Raw genomic sequence first — 19,278 nt, 5'->3', positions numbered from 1 at the left:
ACACGCCTTAAATTTTTTTTGTACATTAGTAAAATACAGATGATATTTTATTACATATTATATCTGGCTGTATCTGAGACAAATGAAAACCTGCTGAGCACTCTCTGAATTTCAGACTTCCTAGGAAACGTTCTTACAATAACTGATCTGTTCACTCAAGAGCTACTTTCATAAGAGTTGTGGTGGGTTATTCCTATTTGCCACTACAGGCATGTTCCTACCTACAGCACATTCTCCAGTGCTCTGTCCAGCCAATTTTCATTAACTAAAGATAAGGGCCTCCGCTACTTCCCTTTGGCAGTTATTCCACAGCTTATTAGATCTCACTTATCAAACCTTTCCTGTTCTTCAGCCTAAATTTTCCTTTGCTTGACTTAATTCAATTATTTCTAGTTATACTGTCCTGGATCATCCTAAACAATTGATCTTTCTCCTTTGTGTTTATGTTCTTCAGACATCTGCAGCTGGTTTTCTTATTTTCCCTCACCTGCCTTAGACTTCATTTGAGTGAGCCATATGTGATTATTTAAAACTCTCCTCAGAGACCAACAAAAATAGCCTCAATCATTTTTGTTGGCTCTTCTCTGAATGCACTCCAATGTATAGTTTGCTTTCTAGCAGTTAAATACCCAGACCTGTATGCATTATTCTAGGTGCAGGGTCACTAGTGCTATATAGACCTCCCTCCATGCTCTGTAATTTGACAAAACCAATAACTTCATTGGCTTTTTTTATTACTACCATCTCATAATAAAAGGTCATTTCTAATATGTTTTCCACTGTTGCCCTTTGATCTTTTGCTTTCCAAACATAATCTTCCTCTTGAATAGCTGTGTTCCATTTTTCCCCTACATGAATGAGCTTACATTTTTCTATGCTGAACTTCATTTTGTTTGTTCTTGACTGTATTTCCAAACTCTCCAAGTCAGTTGTATTATTTTCTCTGTCCTCAGAGTTGTTTTTAACACATCTTAGTTCAATATCATTTTGAAATGCAATGTGGTGTTTACTTTCAAATTCGTTAATGAAGATGCTAAATAATACCAGACTTACAACTGATCCCCTGTCTCGAAATTGACATCTCCCAACACTGCCATTTATTGTTCCCCTTTCCAATGATGGGACAGTGCACATATTCAAGCCAAACCACATGTATTTTTCAAATAAGATTTAATCAAATACTTTACTGAAATCCATATAGACTACATTACTTCTTTCCCTGTTTCACACATCCATCTCTTTATCCAACACATTTTCTGTGTTCAGTCACATCAAACCTTCACTTTCAGCTAAACTAAATTGTAAACAAATCAGTACCTATGTACCTATAAAAAGGTTTAGGTTTTTAATGTAGCCACTTGAAATTTAGGCTGATTGTTCCCTGTACCTTTTGTTAATTTTTTTCCTTGGCTTTATAGTTTCAGTCACTCCTAGAATAAAATGTATGGAATGTACACTGACCAGGGTTACCAATGTGAATTGGTGCTCCATGTGAGTCTTTCAATGGAGAAGTAGCTCCCACAACTGCTTCTAACTTGTCTTCAGGAATCGGTCTCATTGTGACCACTAAATTGCAGCAAAAACTAGCAACTCTGCAGCAAGGGATATCTGTCTGACAATATTTTAAAAATAACCAAGGCATTAGCAGGAATTGAAGAACTATCAAGGTTTATTTTCAGTTCTGAAATGACTATGCACCCTTGAATTTATAAGGGGCACATTTTAACATATATTTTTAAAGGATTTTGAGTAATATTCTAACTAGCATCTAATGAAAATAATCCATTTCCTATAACAATCAATAGTGAAGAAACCAGACATTCTACCCTTTAGCTCTTGTAATTAACTTGTATTACAGTGAATATCTTCTGCACCATTAATTATGTTCTAAGAGCTAAATCCTTAATTTGGCATATGCAGCATGAATTTTGGTAAGCCCAGATAAACTGTGGATCCCAGGTATGTAGCCCTAACTGCTAGTTTTCTCTCCTTCTATGGGGGGAGGGAGCGGGGTAAAAAGCACAAAGAAACAGATCTATTGGCCACAACCCTCCATGCATGCTAAAATGCAGGGAAACTGCATATAGCAGTATTTGCAAAGGTCCTACAGATCCTTATCGCAGTACAACCCAAAATTGGCAATCCTCCATTTCCATAGCAGAAATATTCAAGTTCCTTTGGGCCAGGGTCTTTCCTGTCCATGGAAGAGGAGTCACAGATTGGTCCTAAGAAATTTTAATGTTGAGTCATTTCCACTTAGAAACACAAATCCAGGTTATAAAGACAAAATGCGTTACTTCCAAGTTAATTTGTCATTTGAGAAATAGTAAGCAAACCAAAAAATAATACTGTCTGCACAGGAAATGTTTAATAAAAGGTATTAGATTTCAATTAAAGTATAAAGAGATAATAGTTAAGAATCATTCATAGGTCTAAATTCAAAAGATAAAATAAATGCTATCTTGATAATACCATTACTGAAATAAATAGCGATATTTTCTTAATTCTAGAATGGAATAAACACAATTAGAAAAATTCTTCTTTATAAACAACTGTAGATATTTTCTCCAAGCTGAAGACTAACATAGGCTCTCACTGTGAGAGTGATATTTTCTTCTAATTGAGACCAAGAAAACAGAAACAAACATGTCGAATGATAACCCAAGGTGAAACAAAAATCCATTGCATAGTACAGTCAACCTTTTAACTAAACATCAAAACCACGTGGAGATACTAAAAGTGGTTTATTAGTAGGCAATATTGTGTGTATTGGAGATGGTCTGTGGTACAGGTTTCAGTGTACAAAAACGTGCTGATGTAGCCCTATCTGAACCTCGATGTAATTTAACAATTACTGTATTCTTACCTTGTACATGCTTATGTTGCATTTCTGCTCGAAGTTCCTTAGAGGAACACCAACCTTGTGGACTGCCTTTTCAAATGAGAAGCTGCAGCCTAAATAAAAAGTCACCATGTCTTTAAGCTGATCAAAATAATCCTTCAGACTTGTCAAAGTGCCAGTACAAGCTCCATACTCATATATCCTGTACAGCAGGCAATCAGTTCTAATGAAATAAAGGAAAAGCTATATTGTCAAAATTATCACAATTTTTAAAGCAAAATGAATTATTACATGAAGAAATGTTGCCTAAATTGACATTCATGAAGTGTTAAATCTCAGGATTTTTCCTGTTCTGTTCATTTCTTTTTCTTCTTGGTGATAGCGCAACCAACACAAAAATAACTGGTTAATCTACCTTGCTGTAACGGTTGACCTTTAATATGGGTTGCACATGTCTGTTCCACTGTGGGTGTGAGTGCACCCTGTGCATAGTTAGAGATTTTTTCCCCCTCAGTGGTACCAGTTGGTGTGGCTTGAGAGCCCTCTCTCGCCATGCACCGATGCGTGCTGGTATAAGAGAGCAGAGCTGCCGCTGACCTGCCATAGTTCCTTTGTACCAAACAAATTCCCATGGAGAGGGGAAGGCAGGAGCGTCATGGAATGGACATGTGGAACACATCTTGAAGAACAACAATTACAAAAAGGAAAGTAACTAGCTTTTATTCTTTGAGTGATTGCACATGTCCATGCCACTGTAGGTGACTCAAAAGCAAACATGCAAGGAGGTGGATTCGGAGTCTACCTGAAGAGTGATTGTAAGATAACTGGTCCAAAACTGGCATTGTCTTTGGACCAGTGGTTCTCAACCTATTTACCACTGTGGGCCACATATGCAGTTCTCTATGTGTTATGTGGGCCAAATCCACACAACATATATACTACCTCTATGGTCCTAAGGATATCACATGGGCCACAGCTGTGTGCTAATTGGGCCACGGGTTGAGAACAACTGCTCTTGACTGACAAAAATGGCATAATGAGATGCAAAAATGTGGACTGATGACCAAGTGGCTGCTTTACAAATGTCTACAATTGGCACTTGTGCTAAGAAAGCTGCAGAAACTGCCTGCGCACTAGTAGAATGTACTAACACTCTAGTTGGTGGGATTGTATTAACCAGTCGGTAGCAGAAACGAACGCAGAGATCCAGGAGGAGATTCTCTGAGTGGAAACTGGTTGGCCCATAGCTCTGTCTGCAACTACTACAAACAACTTCATACAGGATCTAAAAGATTTAGTTTGTGCCAGGTAGAAAGCTAAAGCTCTTCTCACATCCAAGAGTGAAGCTTTTCCTCATCCCTATGTGCATTGTGTTTCAGACAGAACATGGGCAAATAGATTGCTAGATTAACATGAAAATTAGAGACTACTTTTGTGAGAAATTTTGGGTGGGGGCAAAGATAAACTTTATCCTTTTGGAAAACTGTATGGGTGGCTCTGACATCAGAGTTTTCAACTCACTCACTCTTCTGGCTGAGGTAATTGCCACCAGAAATGCTACCTTCATGGAAAGGTGAAGGAGGGAGCAAGTTGCAAGGGGCTCAAAGGGTGGTCCCATCAATTTTGCTAGGACTGAGTTCAAAAGATCCCAAGGAGGGATGGGGTCTCATACGTGTGGGTGTAATCTGATCAAGCCCTTTAAGGATCAGGTGAGGATGAGTTTAGAGAAAGGGGATCTGTTATCCACCAAGACATGGAAGGCTGAAATAGATGCCAGACACACCCTTATAAAACTAATTGCAATACTCTGTTTTAAATCTAGAAGATAGTCAAGGACGAGGTTCAGGGGCCCTGCTCCGGAAATACACCTTTCCTATGAGACCAAATGGAGAAGTGCTGCCACTTAGCGAGGTAAAAGCTCCTAGCTGAGGGTTTTCTGCTATTCTGAAGCACTTTCTGAACATCCTTTGAGCAGGACATTTCAAAAGTCATCAGCCATAAAGCATCCCATGCTGTCAGATGGAGAGCTTGGATGTTGGGATGGAGAAGGTGCCTGTGGTCCTGGGAAATGATGTCTGGATCCAACAGGAGAGACAGAGGAGGCTTGACTGACAAGGATAGTAGGATTGAGTACCTGTGTTGAGGAGCTATGCTTGTGCTATGAGGATGAGGTGAGCATGGTCTTTGTTTCGCTTTGAATATGACCCTGGGAAGTAAAGGAATCAGAAGGAAAGCATACTCAAGGGATTCCTTCCAGGACAGGAGAAAAGCATCTGCCAGTGAGCCTGGGCTGAGCATCCCCAGGATCAGAATGGATGGCATTTTCTGTTGGTTCTTATTGCAAACAGGTCCACTTGGTGGGTCTCCCAGAGTTGGAAGATGAACCTGGCCATGTCTGAACATAGTGATCACTCAAGATGATCGGAGAAGGATCTGCTCAGCTGATTCGCTAACATGTTCTGTTTCCCTGGAAGGTAGGCAGCTCTGAGATAAACTGAGGTGAGACAGAAGTCCATAGGCAATTTGCCTTCTGGCACTGTTGGTCTGACCATGTTCGTCCTTGTCTGTTTATGTAAAGCATGGGCACCAAATTGTCTGTCAGAATTAATAATTTTTTCCCCACTATGTGGGAGAGGAAAGCCAAGCAAGCTAGACATACCACTCTTAACTCCCTAACATTTATATGAGTCTCTAGATCTTGAGATGACCAAGACCTTGAGTTTGCAGGACCCCATATGAGCTCCTCAGCCCACTGAAGACACATCTGTGACCAGACTGAGGTTTGATAGCAGGGGGAGAAAGGGAATCCTCAGGCAAACTTTCAGAGGGTCCATTTATCACTCCAGAGATGACAGAACTAACGTAGAGACACTAGTCATGCCTGCAGCTTTCTGAGATGTAGTTTGGTGTGTTAAACTACACAGGTACATGCTACCATGTGGCCCAGAAAACTGAGGCAGCTATGTACTGTTACGAGAGGGTATGTTCTCAGTTGCAGTACTTGATCTTGTAAAGTTTAGAACCTGGCTTGTGACAGAAAGGCCTTAGCCCTTGTGGAGTCTAAGACTGCCCCAATTAACTCTATTGTCTATACTGAGTTAAGGGCTGATTTGTCTCAATTTAGTAGGAACCCCAGTGCAAAGAATGTGGACAGGACAATGGATATAGTGGGCAGGACTTAAGCCTTGGACCAACCTTTGATCAACCAGTCATCCAGGTACAGGAACACACAGGGATACCAGATTTTCATAGATGAGCTACCACAACTGCCATGCACTTCATGAACACCCAAGGAACAGCTGACAGCTCCAATGTAAGCACCGTGAACTGATAATTGCAACCATTCGCCACGAATCTGAGAAGCTTCTGATGGTCATGACATATTACAACATGGAAGCAAGCGTCCTTTAAGTCAAGGGCAGAGTACCAGTCCCCCTGTTCCAGGGAAGGAATAACTGAAGCTAGGGTAATCATGCAGAATTTTATTTTCTTCAGGAATTTGTTCAACTCTCCTAGATCTAAAATAGGCCTGAGACCCCCATTTGTCCTGGGGGATGTAGTAGTAACAGTAATAGATGTCCTTCCTCCTGAGGTACAATGGGACTTCCTCTATGGCCTCTGCCTGAAGAAGAGATTAGACTTCCTACTGAAGGGCAATTTTGAGAGTGGTCTCTGAAGAGGGATTGGGAAGGGGCCACGCTTAAGCACTGAAACTAACTATAACTAACAAACTACTCATTTACAACAGTATCTATATGCAGAAAAGAGTGAGGGAAGCACTTGTTACTTCAAGTCTGGATCACGCCGACAACCGTCACTGGAGGTACGAAGAAAACGAGCATGTCAGGGAAGATTGCGCTCTCTTATACCAGCATGCATTGACACTTGGCAACAGAGGTCACTTGAGCCACCCTGCTGGGTACCGCTGAGGGAAAAAAAAAAATCTCTGACATCTGTGCATGGGGCATGTGCACGGGGCATGTGCACAACCATAGTGGAATGTGGAATCACTCGAAGAACAGTAAAAGCTTGCTTGTCCTACACAACTACATGTTAAGCCAGAAACCTTGGGCACACATTCAAGCCATCTACACATTTTATTCTTACTAGACAAATGCTCCTGAGACTGATCTCCTTCTCATGAGCATTACAAAATTAGGGAGCCGCTGTTTTTCAGAGTTCTGACTCTTGCTCTGACTGCTTGCTCCAGAAGTCAGTCTCCTAACCGCCTCTGAGCAATGTAGAGCAACTATATCAGTGCTGCTATTGGATAAAGCAGAAATGGGGAAAAATAATATAGGCTAACTCTGAGGTCTACTACTGAGAGATCTTTGCAACTAAATATAACTTCATTTTTCGGATCACTGAAACAATTGAAAAGTTGACAACGCGGATTGTAAAGGGGTGTCTGTCAAAAACCAGGATAATGGGTCAAATTCTATGCTATTGCCTCAGTCCATTTTCTTCAGTTGCAAAGGTATAACTGAGAGCAAGTTGGGCTCACTGGGTAAAAAGCTATGGATGGTCTGCACTCTGGAAAATGTTATCTTCAAATAATTTCCAGTATCCATATCAGACCTGTGAGACACCTGGAAAGACTTCCACACTTACCGGATATCACAATTGCTGCTCAGAGAAGGACATTTCCATTCACCTGGTTTACTTCTGTACAGCAGTGGGAGAGGTCCATCATTTGCATGGCAAAACTTTTCAAAGTCATCAGCAAGGGATTTGTGCAAAATCACAACATTTGCCTGTTTATAGCCTTAAAGCATTAAAGGGAACAATTATCAGCTACTAATTCAATTGTTAATATATGTTACAGTAATATTTCTGTATGGATTTTACCCAGAGAAGAGATTTTTCTCCCTTGAAAAAGAGAATTTTAAAATATAATACAGACTACTATAGTTAAATAAAATTTCAATGTTTTTGGAAAGACTGTTTATAAAATCCCTCCTAGATATGCTCTTCACAGTCAATGTTACTGCAATCATTTTAGTAGTGTAAGTATTTGGCATTCACCAGTTTGAGAGGGTGGCTTTTCTCTAATAAGCTATTTTATGGAGAAACCAGAACACTACAATGACTTCAATTAAATAGTCTGGCAAATTGATATGTTATAGAACAGATTATCTTATTTGATGTAAATATTGGCATGGAAATAAAAAGAGTACAATACTTTGTCCATACAGCACTTTATTTTTCTTGTGTTAATGCAAAACTGCAACTCAAAACCAGTCTAGTAAGTAAAGATCTTTCATTACACAGCCCATTTTTCACAGGCATTTGAAACTTGGCCTTGGAAATGTACTTGGGTTGCAATTTAGCACACAAGGGTTTTCTCCCAGGAGTGAAATTTTGTCTGTTAGGTTAGATTCAAGTCATTTCAGCTTTTTCTAAATTATAGGAGGGAAAATAATAGAATTATTACAGATTCAGACAGGTCTGCAATCACCTCAGAACCAGCTTTAATTTAAAGCATGTCATTTTTGCAAGCTACTATTCTGTAATAGGCCTCTGGCATCTTTGAGATTTTTCAAAATGAGAATAAATGAAAAAAGCAGATATTCATCTTTAAGCAGCAACTACTAAAATCTTTTATTTTTTCCATATGTAATACTCATTGACAACAACAGGGATGCAATCAAAGGGGCAGGTCTGGTCTACAGTATAAAATACACAGATTAATAGTCCCTAAAGCCCACATTTTTAAAAGGTATTTACGTATTGTTGTACTCCAGGGATTGGCAACTTTTGGCATGCGGTCCACTGGCAGGCCGCGAGACAGTTTGTTTATGTTGACCATCTGCAGGCAAGGCCCCCTGCAGCTCCCAGTGGCCGCAGTTTGCCGTTCCCGGCAAATGGGAGCTGCAGAAACTGTACTTAGCTGTACTCAGTGCTGCAACACCTAACTGATTTAGGAGCCTGTGAAGGGATTGACTCACCACTAGCAACTCAGTGTGGCCAGCCAGGCATGGTATATCAGTTCTTTCCCCAACAGATACCTTCTGCAGTGGTCTGCCTCTTCCCGTGATGTGGCCCTCTGGCCAGGTCATTTTAAAGTCTCTCCCCACCTTCCAGGATAGTCAACAAACAGAAACAAGGGGAATTAACACAAATGAATCATCCCAAAATTGGATTAAGGCTCTCTTTCTTCAGAGGGCACTTGTCATGCTGTGGCCCTAAACTGAGTTTACAAGTAATAGAAGGGAATGGTTCCATCTCAAGATGAGTCAACATCTAACCCTCCCTTCTTTCATGGAGGGTCCATCAGTTCGTGGTCATCTGGGGAGTTCCTGCCTTCAGTCAGCCGTTTCTCCAGGAGCTGAGGACTGAATCTCTGCTTTCCTTCCTGATCTATCAACTGAGATGTGCTTTTCCCTCTTAAGCTACTTCCTCCAATCCTGACATCGCTCACAGATGCAAGGGGGAACAGCCACCCTGAGCTCATATTAGCTCATTAACCCTGTGTTGCCCCATTACTAAGTCTAAATCTCAGTTTTAAAAAGTGACTTAGGCACTTAAGAGCTTAAATCCCATTGATAATCAACTGGCTCCTAGATCAGTCAGGCGTTGCAATGCTGAACACAGCAATGCCTAAATACTGTTCAAAAATCTGGGACTAACTGTGCCATCAGTACAGGTGATCTCTGACTTGAGGGTATACCCTTTCCAAGCCTTTGAGAAATCAGACAACCATCTCGTGGGAGAAGACTGATCAGATGTCCACCTTGGGATGGAAGGCAGAAATGGCCGTTAAGTGGACCTTGACTGACAAGAGGGCTCGGCCTTGTTGTTTCAGGAGCAGCAGGTACTCCAAGATAAGCTGTACAGATGACCGTAAAGGTGGGATCTGTCATTGGGATCACCAGATGGAGAATCGCTTCCATTTTGCAAGGTAGGTGGTTCAGGTGCAGGGCTTCCTACTGCTCAGTAGGACCTCACGGACCTGCTCAGAGCATGCCTGCTTCTCCGGGTTCAACCATGGAGCTTCCAGGCTGTCAGATGGAGACAGACGAGATTTGGATGTAGCAGCTGGCCATCTGGAAGATCAAGTCTGGGTGCAGTGGAAGCTGAATTGGCACCTCCACTGACATGCTGTGGAGAGTGGTGAACGAGTGCTGTCTGGGTCATGCTACGTTTATGAGAATGACTCAAGCTCGTGGTGAGAGGAGAAGAACCTGCTGAGGCAATCCGCTAGCCAGTTCTGGGTTCTCTGGTCTTGACCCTCCGGGGATCCTGGTAGTGGCAGGGTGAGAAGGTCCCTAGCCATTGCGAATGCCTTAGGAGTTGATGGCGTTGCAAACTGGCTGGTGCATTGTCTACTCTGAGGTTGCTCCTTTGTAGGTGTCCAAGGAGTTTGCTGTAGCACTGGAGTTGTCGACACCTGATGTTCTGGTGCTGGGGGAGACGAACGGTCCAGCGCAGATCTCGCTCTCTTCCTGTCTCCCTTTGATTTCAGCACCAGAGACCTGGTCTTCTCTTGGTGCTTGTGGTGTTTCTACAGGAGGGCGATCAGTGCCGAGAGTCCCAGGTCGATGGATGGGCGCTCGGCACAGAAGCTGAGGTGCTTGGTGCTGAGTCCGAGCGTGGCTCCGAAGCTGGTCTTAAGGCTGCCTCCATGAGGAGGACCTTCAGTTGAGCCTCTCGGTCCTTCTTAGTCCAGAGTCTGAAGTCCCTGCAGATTTGGCAGCAGTCTTTCCTATGAGCTTCCCCCAGGCACTTGAGACAGCTCGAGTTGGGGGTCACTCAAAGGCATAGTTTTATTGTAGGCAGCGCAGGGCTTGAAACCTGGCAACCAAGGCATGCCCTAACACCAGGAAGGCAGATGACCCTGCAAGTTAAGTGTGGAAGCATCAGAGCTATTTAAAACCTAAAACTACTAAAAACTACTCTAACTATTAACCATAACAACTACTTACACTAAAACTGGTATGAAAAAACCACTAGGAGAGAACTGCTTAAGTAATGAAGGATTCCAGCCAACCATCACAGGTGGTAAGAAGTAGGGTGACCAGACAGCAAGTGCGAAAAAATCGGGACGGGGGTGGGGGGTAATAGGCGCCTATAGAAGAAAATGCTCCAAATATCAGGACTGTCCCTATAAAATAGGGACATCTGGTCACTCTAGTAAGAAGGAACTGAAGGGGAACGGGGTCGGAAGGGCCCTTTATACAGGTGCCATGTGCACACGGCACCAGAGGGTGCTAGAGCCAACCCGATGGATACCGCTGGGGGAAAATTTCTAGCAATTGTGCTTGTGGCATGCACACACCTACATGGGAATGGAAATGTGCTAGCACTCGAAGATGAATAAATAGTGCACTTGGCCCATTAGAGCACTGCAGGTTACTGTCACTCTGGGTCCTCTAGGTGGTATTTCCTGCGGTGCCTATTCTCAACAGTGGTTCCTGGACATGGCACTGCATGCCGTCCTAGTGGCACTCTGTGAACTTCAGCTGCCCCGGGCTCTGCAGACCTGGGTTCCGGTCCACAGATCCTTATACAAACTGCAACTGAAATATCTGAGACATGATAGAAGTAACTGTTCTTTACATAAAGGAAAAAATATCAATATTAACTTAACATCCTATGCCTGACCTAAACTGACAAAAGACAGGAAACCAAGAGACAAGGCTACCCACCCTGCTCTTAAAGGAAAATTGCAAAGCAAAGGTAAGAATTGAGGTATGCACAAATTTATGTACTGAATGCTCCCCCACAAATCCAATCTCTAGGGAGTTCACAGGACAGAAATAAATTTTATTTCTAAATGTACATACTAACTACAGAAATACATTTATTACTAACCATATTTAATACTAAATGTAAATAAATATATTAAATTTAATACTAAATTTAAACATTTTCCCCCTCTGAAGTCCACTGACATGTCCTGCTTTGCTGAAGATATTGCAGAAAACATACATTTATGCTTTTATTGAGCAGAGATGAAGATGAACACATGAGTTTAAAAACACCAATCAAAACATCTGACATCATGCATCCATAGCTTAGAAATCTACTATAAATTCAGGAAATGAAGGTTACTAGAATTCTTCAAGGAGGACTCTGCATATTCACACCCTTGGGAGGTGACAATTGGTGTAGCATGAACAGTGGAACTTGCTAGTAGTAATGCCTATTAGAGTACTCACATGTCCCTCCTATAACTTATCAGTGTTCAAGCACATTTGGAGGCTACAAAAGGGGGGCATGGCACCAGCTGACCCCTCAGTTCCTTCCACTGCTAGTGCAGAGTATAACAGTATTACTTAATTAGGACTATACAGAAGAGGGGAAGGTGAGCAGGGAGTGTGAACATGCAGAGTTCGTCTTGAAGAACTTTGGTTACACGTAAGTAACCTTCATTTCTTCTTTGAGTGTCTTCTGCATATGTCCATTCTTGGGACAGTTTGGCAAGCAGTTATTTTAAGAATGGATGGAGGGATACAGAGTGCCAATTAACAAGGACTGAAGAACCGCTCTGCTAAATGGAGCAATAGGTCTGGCTGTCAATTTTAACACACGACGTTCAGTGAAAATGTGAATTGTATCCCAAGTGGAAGCTTTGCAATATTTTAATAAGGGGAACATGGCTAGCACATGTTGCAGATGTAGCAACCACTATTGTAAAGTGAGTCCTAATACCAGCAGTAGAAAAGTAGGAAGAAATGTTATAAGGCTCCATTATACATTATCTAATCCAGTAGTTCTCAAACTTTTGTACTGGTGACTCCTTTCACACAGCAAGCATCTGAGTGCGACCCCCTCCTTATAAATTGAAAACAGCTTTTATATATTTAACACCATTATAAATGCTGGATGCAAAGCAGGGTTTGGGGTGGAGGCTGACAGCTCGCGACCTCCTCCTAGTAATAACCTCGTGACCCCCTGAGGGGTCCTGACCCCCAGTTTGAGAACCCCTGGTCTAATCCACCTAGACTAGGACTGGGCAGAAATAGCTTGGCCCTTACAGTGATGTAAACAGCTGATGTTTGCTAAAGGCCACAAAATCAGGATGATCAGCTCCTTATGCACTTATCTAGAATGCGTGGAGGGGAAAAGCTACATGATCATAGGGAAATTCAGATTGAATGACAGATGCCAGAGGTCTCATGCTGCCCATAATAAAACTTCCTTGGAATGTCTAAATATTATAGATGACAATTTCCTAACTCTAAACATTTTCCACCCAACATGGGGAAATTCTATATTAGACCTCATTTTGACATAAAGAGGAACTGACCACAGACCTAAAAATTAATGCTAGCTTAGGTTCAAGTGATCATGACTTGATCACATTTATGATGTGCAAACAGAATAAAGTCCATACCAGTAATTAATATACACTTGGTGCTTTAAAAGGGCCAATTCCACTGACATTATAGGGAGCGCCATTTAAGTGAGTTAATATGGATTTGGGAGCCTACCTTTAGAGACCCAGAATTTTCAAAAGAACCCAAGTGAAATAGATACAAACATCCTGTCTTTTGCATCTGTTTCACTTATGTGCTTTTGAAAAATCCTGGCCATTTATTATTATCTAGGAATGGGATTTATGTGTCCACCTACAGCTCTTGTGTTCACTTACCCTCAGCCATTCCAGAAGTATTACTTATATTGAGTTTGTTGAATCTAATTAGTCTTCTGACTGTAAGGGGAAGAAGAGATTTCAAGCTTCCTGTAAAAACCATCTCTTCATCCTTGAACAGAAAAAAGTGACAATTACTGGATTATAAACTTAAAAACACAGCACATGCATTTTACTATTGCTTTAAAATCAAATGTGTCAGTTTCAAGATTTGTGTTTCCTCTTAATATTCTGCGATGTCTCCTCTCTATTTGCAATTCTCAGTCTCAAAACAAAATGCAAACCACAAACTCAAAGGGTTGTTTCACAGATCGCGACTCAGCAGAGGCTGAATCTTCTAATGAATTAGCCACTAAGGTTCAGTTTATCAGTCTGGCTGCAATGTCAAATCTAGTTAGTTACAGTTAGGCAACATACAGACTTTATTCATTTTGGTAAGTGTTTAACTTCTTAAGTTTTCGGTTCCCAAAACCTTTTTGAGACTCTCAAATGCACAACTAGATTAGTCCATCAGATTTTAATTTGTAGAACTGATTTACTAACTGAAAATATCTCTGTAGATAGATTAGAAATTTAGCTCTTTGATAATCAGAGAATATATTTTCTGAATGTAATTGTAACCTTAATATTTCCTGTTTATATAGTATGATGGATACTCTTGGGTCAATTTTTCTGTTGGGGAAATTTAGGCACAAAGATGTTTAAGTGACTCATCCAAGGTCATGCAATGAGAGTTTGTCTAGACTGAGAAATACGGTTGAAGTCATACACGTTACCTAACCCTGACCTATCCTTGACCTTTTGTAGATGCAGGTTAACACCTTTTATCTTGATTTTGTTAATCACAGTCCACCCTAAGTTCCCCACTCAACCTCAATCTGCTAAGCAGACATAAAAGTTGTTAACTTGAATCTACATTAGGAAAACATTCAAGTATAGGTCAGGATAAGGTAACGTGTTAGCTAGCCTGACTTAACTTTGGACATTTGTCCTAGTCCAGACAAACCCTTAGGGCAGAGGTGTACAAACTATGGCCCGTGGGCCACATCCAGCCTGCAGGACCCTCCTGCCCATCCCCTGAGCTCCTGGCCTGGGAGGCTCGCCCCCGTCCCGTCCCCTGCTGTTCTCCCCTCCCCCACAGCCTCACCTCGCCGCCCTGAGCATTGTGCTGGCAGTGCGGTGAGCCTGGCCTGACCTGATGCTCTGTGCTGCATTGTGCGTGGATGGCTCCAGCTGGGCAGCGCGGCTGTAGCGCCGCCAGCCACCGGTGCTCCAGGCAGCATGGGGGTTGAATAGAGGGCAGGGGAGTTTGGGGGCGGGGGTGTGGATAGGGGTCGGGGCGGTCAGAGGGTGGGAAATAGGGGGGTTGAATGGGGGCAGGGGTCCCCGGGGGGGCAGTCAGGAAGGAGGGGGTTGGATGGGGCGGCGGGGGGCAGTCAGGGGCAGGGTTTCCGGGGGCGGTCAGGGAGAAGGGGTGGTTGGATTGGGTAGGGGTCCCGGAGAGGAAGTCAGGAAGGAGAGGAGGGGTTGTCTGGGGCAGGCAGGGGCGGGGATTCCGGGGGCGTCGGATAGGGGGCGGGGCCCGGGCCACACCTGGCTGTTGGGGTGGCACAGCCTTCCCTAACAGGTCCTCCATACAATTTTGGAAACCCGATGTGGCTCTCAGACCAAAAAGTTTGCCCGCCTCTGCCTTAGGTATGTTTACACTGCAGCTGGGAGCGAAACTTCCAGTCTGTGTAAACAGACTCATACTAGCAGGGATCAAGCTACCACGCTAAAAATAGCAGCGTGGATGTTGCTGCACTGGCAGAGGCATAGACTAACCACACAAGGATGGACCCCCAGGGTGTTGGGTGGGTCCAAGTTTGGGTGGCTAGCCCATGCCTCTGCCAGTGCAGCAACGGCCACATTGCTATTTTTAGCATGCTAGCTTGAGCCCTGCTAGTGAGAGTCTGTGTACACAGGCTTGAAGGCTCACTCCCAGCTGCAATGTAGACGTACCCAAAGAGAAAGGAAACCAGAAGCCAAGTCTCCTGGTTCCCAGCCCTTCTGTTCTAACAACTAACCTATGCCACCTCCAGACTATGCTCAACTCCTTGTTAGTAAGAAAACACCCTCCAAATAGTCAAATTACCTTACCATTGAAGTTATTTTTAATTCTGGAGATGCCATTATTGTTGAAGCAATTCCTAAAGAAGCAATAGTGGTTTTAAACATAGAAAATTCAGTGATGTTCTTTTAAAAGTTCATGAGTTAATGTACAACATGTTGTTATGGGTTTCTAGAAAATGGTAACTTCTGTTAAAAATCTACAGTGTTTTGTGTTATTAGCATGACAATGCAAGATTCCAGTCCTAAGGGGTGATACATGAACCACTTTACTATGGTAATTTACATTTCTGAGCAACTTTATTATTAATTAACTTGCACTAAGAGTGCAGATGGGTTTTGATTGTGACATTCTGATCTGCTCTTGAGTCCAAATTTCAAAACCACTCCCAAAATATGAGGTATTCTTAAGTGGGGTTCTGGTTTGGTCCACTGTGAAATTCAGATCAAGTTTAGGGTCTGGATTTTGCACCCTGTACCTCCAGAACTTTTCATATGTTTATAGTAGGTTGGCAGCCCAAAGGAAGGAAGGTCTGGAATTTTTTTCTTGTCGTTTAGGGATTCAGACAAACGAAAAATAACTCTGTCACATCTCCTTTGCAGTTTATTCGGTCTTCTCTGATTTTGTATATCAGACTGAACTAAATGGAAGGACATTCCTCATTATGTATCTTTGTACAGCACTAAACACATTGTCAATGCTTTATGAATAAAAATAATTTGGTTTAAGGATTCCGGTTTGGACCCATCTCTAGGTCAACTAATAGTAATTTTAAAAAATCTCTCACTATTTATTATACCAAAGATAATCTTTATCAGCCAATCAGATTACAAGAAAATTGATAGTTATTCCCTTAAAATGAACAGGAATACTTGTGGCACCATAGAGACTAACAAATTTATTAGCGCATAAGCTTTCGTGGGCTACAGCCCAATGGTTTTCATAAAATTAAATGATCTTAATGAAACAGAATCCTCCATTAGAACCTTCCAAATTGTCTCTCTTTGTATCTATTCATCTGTGTTGAAGTCTCCTAGAGGACTAATAGCCACAGGAACTGGTAGGTCAATTAGAGAGGAAGGAACGTCCAGTGGTTAAGGATACTAGCTTGTGATTCAGGAGACCTCAGTTTATTTTCTGATCTGTCACTGTGTTGATCTTGGGCAAACCACTCAGTTTCTCTGTGCCTAAGTTCCCCATTTGTACAATGGTGTTAAGAGTACTTTCTAATAAGCAAACTAGGGAAATGTGATCTAGATGAAATTACTATCAGGTGGGTGCATAACTGGTTGAGAGACCATACACAAAGAGTTGTTATCAATGGTTCACTGTCAAGCTGGGAGAGGTCCAGTACTATCTGATATTTTCATTAATGACTTGGATAATGGAGTGGAGAATATGCTTATAAAATTTGTGGATGATACCAAACTTGGAGCTGTCACAAACATTTCAAGGACAGGATTAAAATTCAAGATGATCTTGAAAAATTGGGAAATTGGTCTAAAATCAATAAGAAGAAATTCAATAAATGAAATTCACAACAACTATAAAATGGGGATTACTGGCTTGGCTATAGTACTGTTGAAAAGGATCTGGGGGTTATAGTGGGGATGACGGTTGAATTTGAATCAGCAAGACTAATACCCTTCCAGGGTGTATTAACAGGAATGCTGTATGTAAGATATAGGAAGTAATTATCCCACTCTACTCAGCGCTGCTAAAGTCTCAGTTGAAGTACCGGGTCTAGTTCTGGGTGCCACACTTTAAGAAAAATGTAGACAAATTGGAAAGAAGCCAGAGGAGAGCAACAAAAAGACAAAAGATTTAGAAAACTTGACCTGAGAGGAAAGGTTAAAAAAAAATTGGGCATGATTAGTCTTGAGTAAAAAAGAATGAGGGAGGAACCTGATAACAGTCTTTAAATATGTTAAGGGGTGTTTTAAGGAGGATGGTGATCAATTGTTGTGATAAGCATCCGTAATATTACATCCTAAATTACACTCAACATTGTGAAGGGAAGCAATACAGTAGGAACAGAGAGTCAGTGGACAAGTCAACAAACTTACATGGTTACTCAGTAAACACTTGTGCACAGCTTTTTTTTAAATATTAAATAAATGACAAACTAAATCTGTCATAGATTTATTTCTGGTCAGTGCGGATGGGACATTTACTGCAGAAATGAATTTTGGCTCATTTCTTTATTCTTGCCTACCTCCTATTCTCCCTTTCTCTTCTCTACTACAAGGCTGATACATAACTGCAGCAACTAGCCTTGTGTTCTCCAGAGCTAGTATCTCATGCTGTGCTAGCATACTTTGCAAAAGTTAGGGCAACAGAGGGGAGAGGACAAACTAGTACATGGGTATTCAAATTTCCCATTCATATTATGAACCTAGTCTCTATGTACGGCCTACAGAGTTAGTTCCTGAGGTGTTGCTGAGTTTGGGTCCCTGTGGAAGAAGTGCATTATTCCATCCACCATGAAGGCAGATTTTAAAATTGATAAGTAAGCCGTGAAAGGCATTTGTTTTATGGCAGGTAATATTCAGCGAGAGCTACAGCATCCTATGATGGGCTATCCAAACCCCACACTAGACAAGAAGGAGTTAAGGTGCAGCTCTAGGCTCAGGCAGCTTTGCCCCACCACACAGGCAAGGCATGCACAGGTTGGACGAGGAGCAGTTTAAAAGGGGAGCAGAGCTGCTCACTTGCTGGCAGATCAGTAAAGAGAACACAACTTCAGCTCCTGAGGCAAGGGCTGACTGAAAGTAAGTGTTTTCCAGATGACCCCTGCCTGAACGCCCCTCCCTGAGGGGAGAAAGTGTGGGTCACCCAGATTCTGATGCACTGAGGAGAAATCATTCTCCTCTATTTCTTATTAGCTCAGTTTATTTGTGTTAATTACCCTTACTTTTTGTTCATGGACTACCCTGGAAGAGGAAAGACTTTAAAGTAACGTGGCTGGAGGGTCAAGTCATAGGATGAGGCAGGTGACTGCAGAGACATAGCAGCTGTCAGCAGGAGACACTCAGTAGGGAGAGAAGTGCTATGCTTTGCCTGGCCACAAGAAGGTGCCAGGGGTGAGTCCACTCCTTTACATGTCCTTACTAAAGTATTTAATCAAAGCTCACGAAAGTCAATGGAAAGATTCCCATTGACTGCAAAGGGCTTTGGATCAGGCCTTAAACTTTACTGAGCAATGGAAGTGTAAGACAGTAGAAAGAACTGCTAGCTCCTCAGAAGCAGAAATAAAACCAATTCTTGAAAAGCAGAGTCACTTGCTTCAAAAATAGATTTTCATCTAACTTTCAGCCACATTTCACTATACATATCTGCTTTGTGACTAAAACCATTAAATAAAGGCCACAGTAATTTGTCTATGAATTATTTTTATTCTCTGGTTATTAATATAAACTATTTAGCAAACCAAAACTTCAAATGAGATTCAATAAGATAGCCTACTTAGAAGATACCTTCCATTACCACATCTTTATTAGAGCTATATGTTAACTAATCTTGTTCTTTGAACTTTACTTGAGAATGGAGAACGTGGCTGAAACATTCTTTTGCAAATCTGAACAGACTGGTAGGCTTTAGCAAAGAATCTGAATTTTAGCTAATGAACCTTCTTCCTCTTGCCAGACAGATATTCAGTGACCTTTTCCCCACTGTTCCTTAAAAGTTATGTAAAGTGGAGCTCTGATTAATACATGAGCAAAGTCCTAA

At 41.9% G+C, this 19,278-nt stretch overlaps 1 protein-coding gene across 3 annotated transcripts in view; it reads right to left on the bottom strand.

Moving 5' to 3' along the window:
- The window catches only part of DGLUCY (D-glutamate cyclase), a 116,605-nt gene that overhangs the window by 77,298 nt on the left and 20,029 nt on the right, over positions 1–19,278 (bottom strand). For 2 of the 3 annotated variants that reach the window (XM_077819265.1, XM_077819267.1), the window contains exons 1-5: positions 13,440–13,551; positions 9,576–10,679; positions 7,454–7,607; positions 2,867–3,065; positions 1,462–1,612 (exon numbers count right to left, since the gene is read on the bottom strand). In XM_077819265.1, the coding sequence (XP_077675391.1) occupies positions 1,462–1,612; positions 2,867–3,065; positions 7,454–7,607; positions 9,576–9,735 (664 nt within the window). In that variant the 5' untranslated portion in view covers positions 9,736–10,679; positions 13,440–13,551. Of the gene's footprint in view, positions 1–1,461; positions 1,613–2,866; positions 3,066–7,453; positions 7,608–9,575; positions 10,680–13,439; positions 13,552–19,278 lie in introns of those variants that run through there. The other variant, XM_077819266.1, reaches the window with a different exon arrangement.

The sequence above is a fragment of the Eretmochelys imbricata genome, chromosome 6, assembly GCF_965152235.1.
Source record: "Eretmochelys imbricata isolate rEreImb1 chromosome 6, rEreImb1.hap1, whole genome shotgun sequence".
Classification (NCBI taxonomy): Eukaryota; Metazoa; Chordata; order Testudines; family Cheloniidae; genus Eretmochelys; species Eretmochelys imbricata.
The sequence above is the reverse complement of the archived record's forward strand: the minus strand, read 5'-3'. Positions and strand labels throughout refer to the sequence as shown.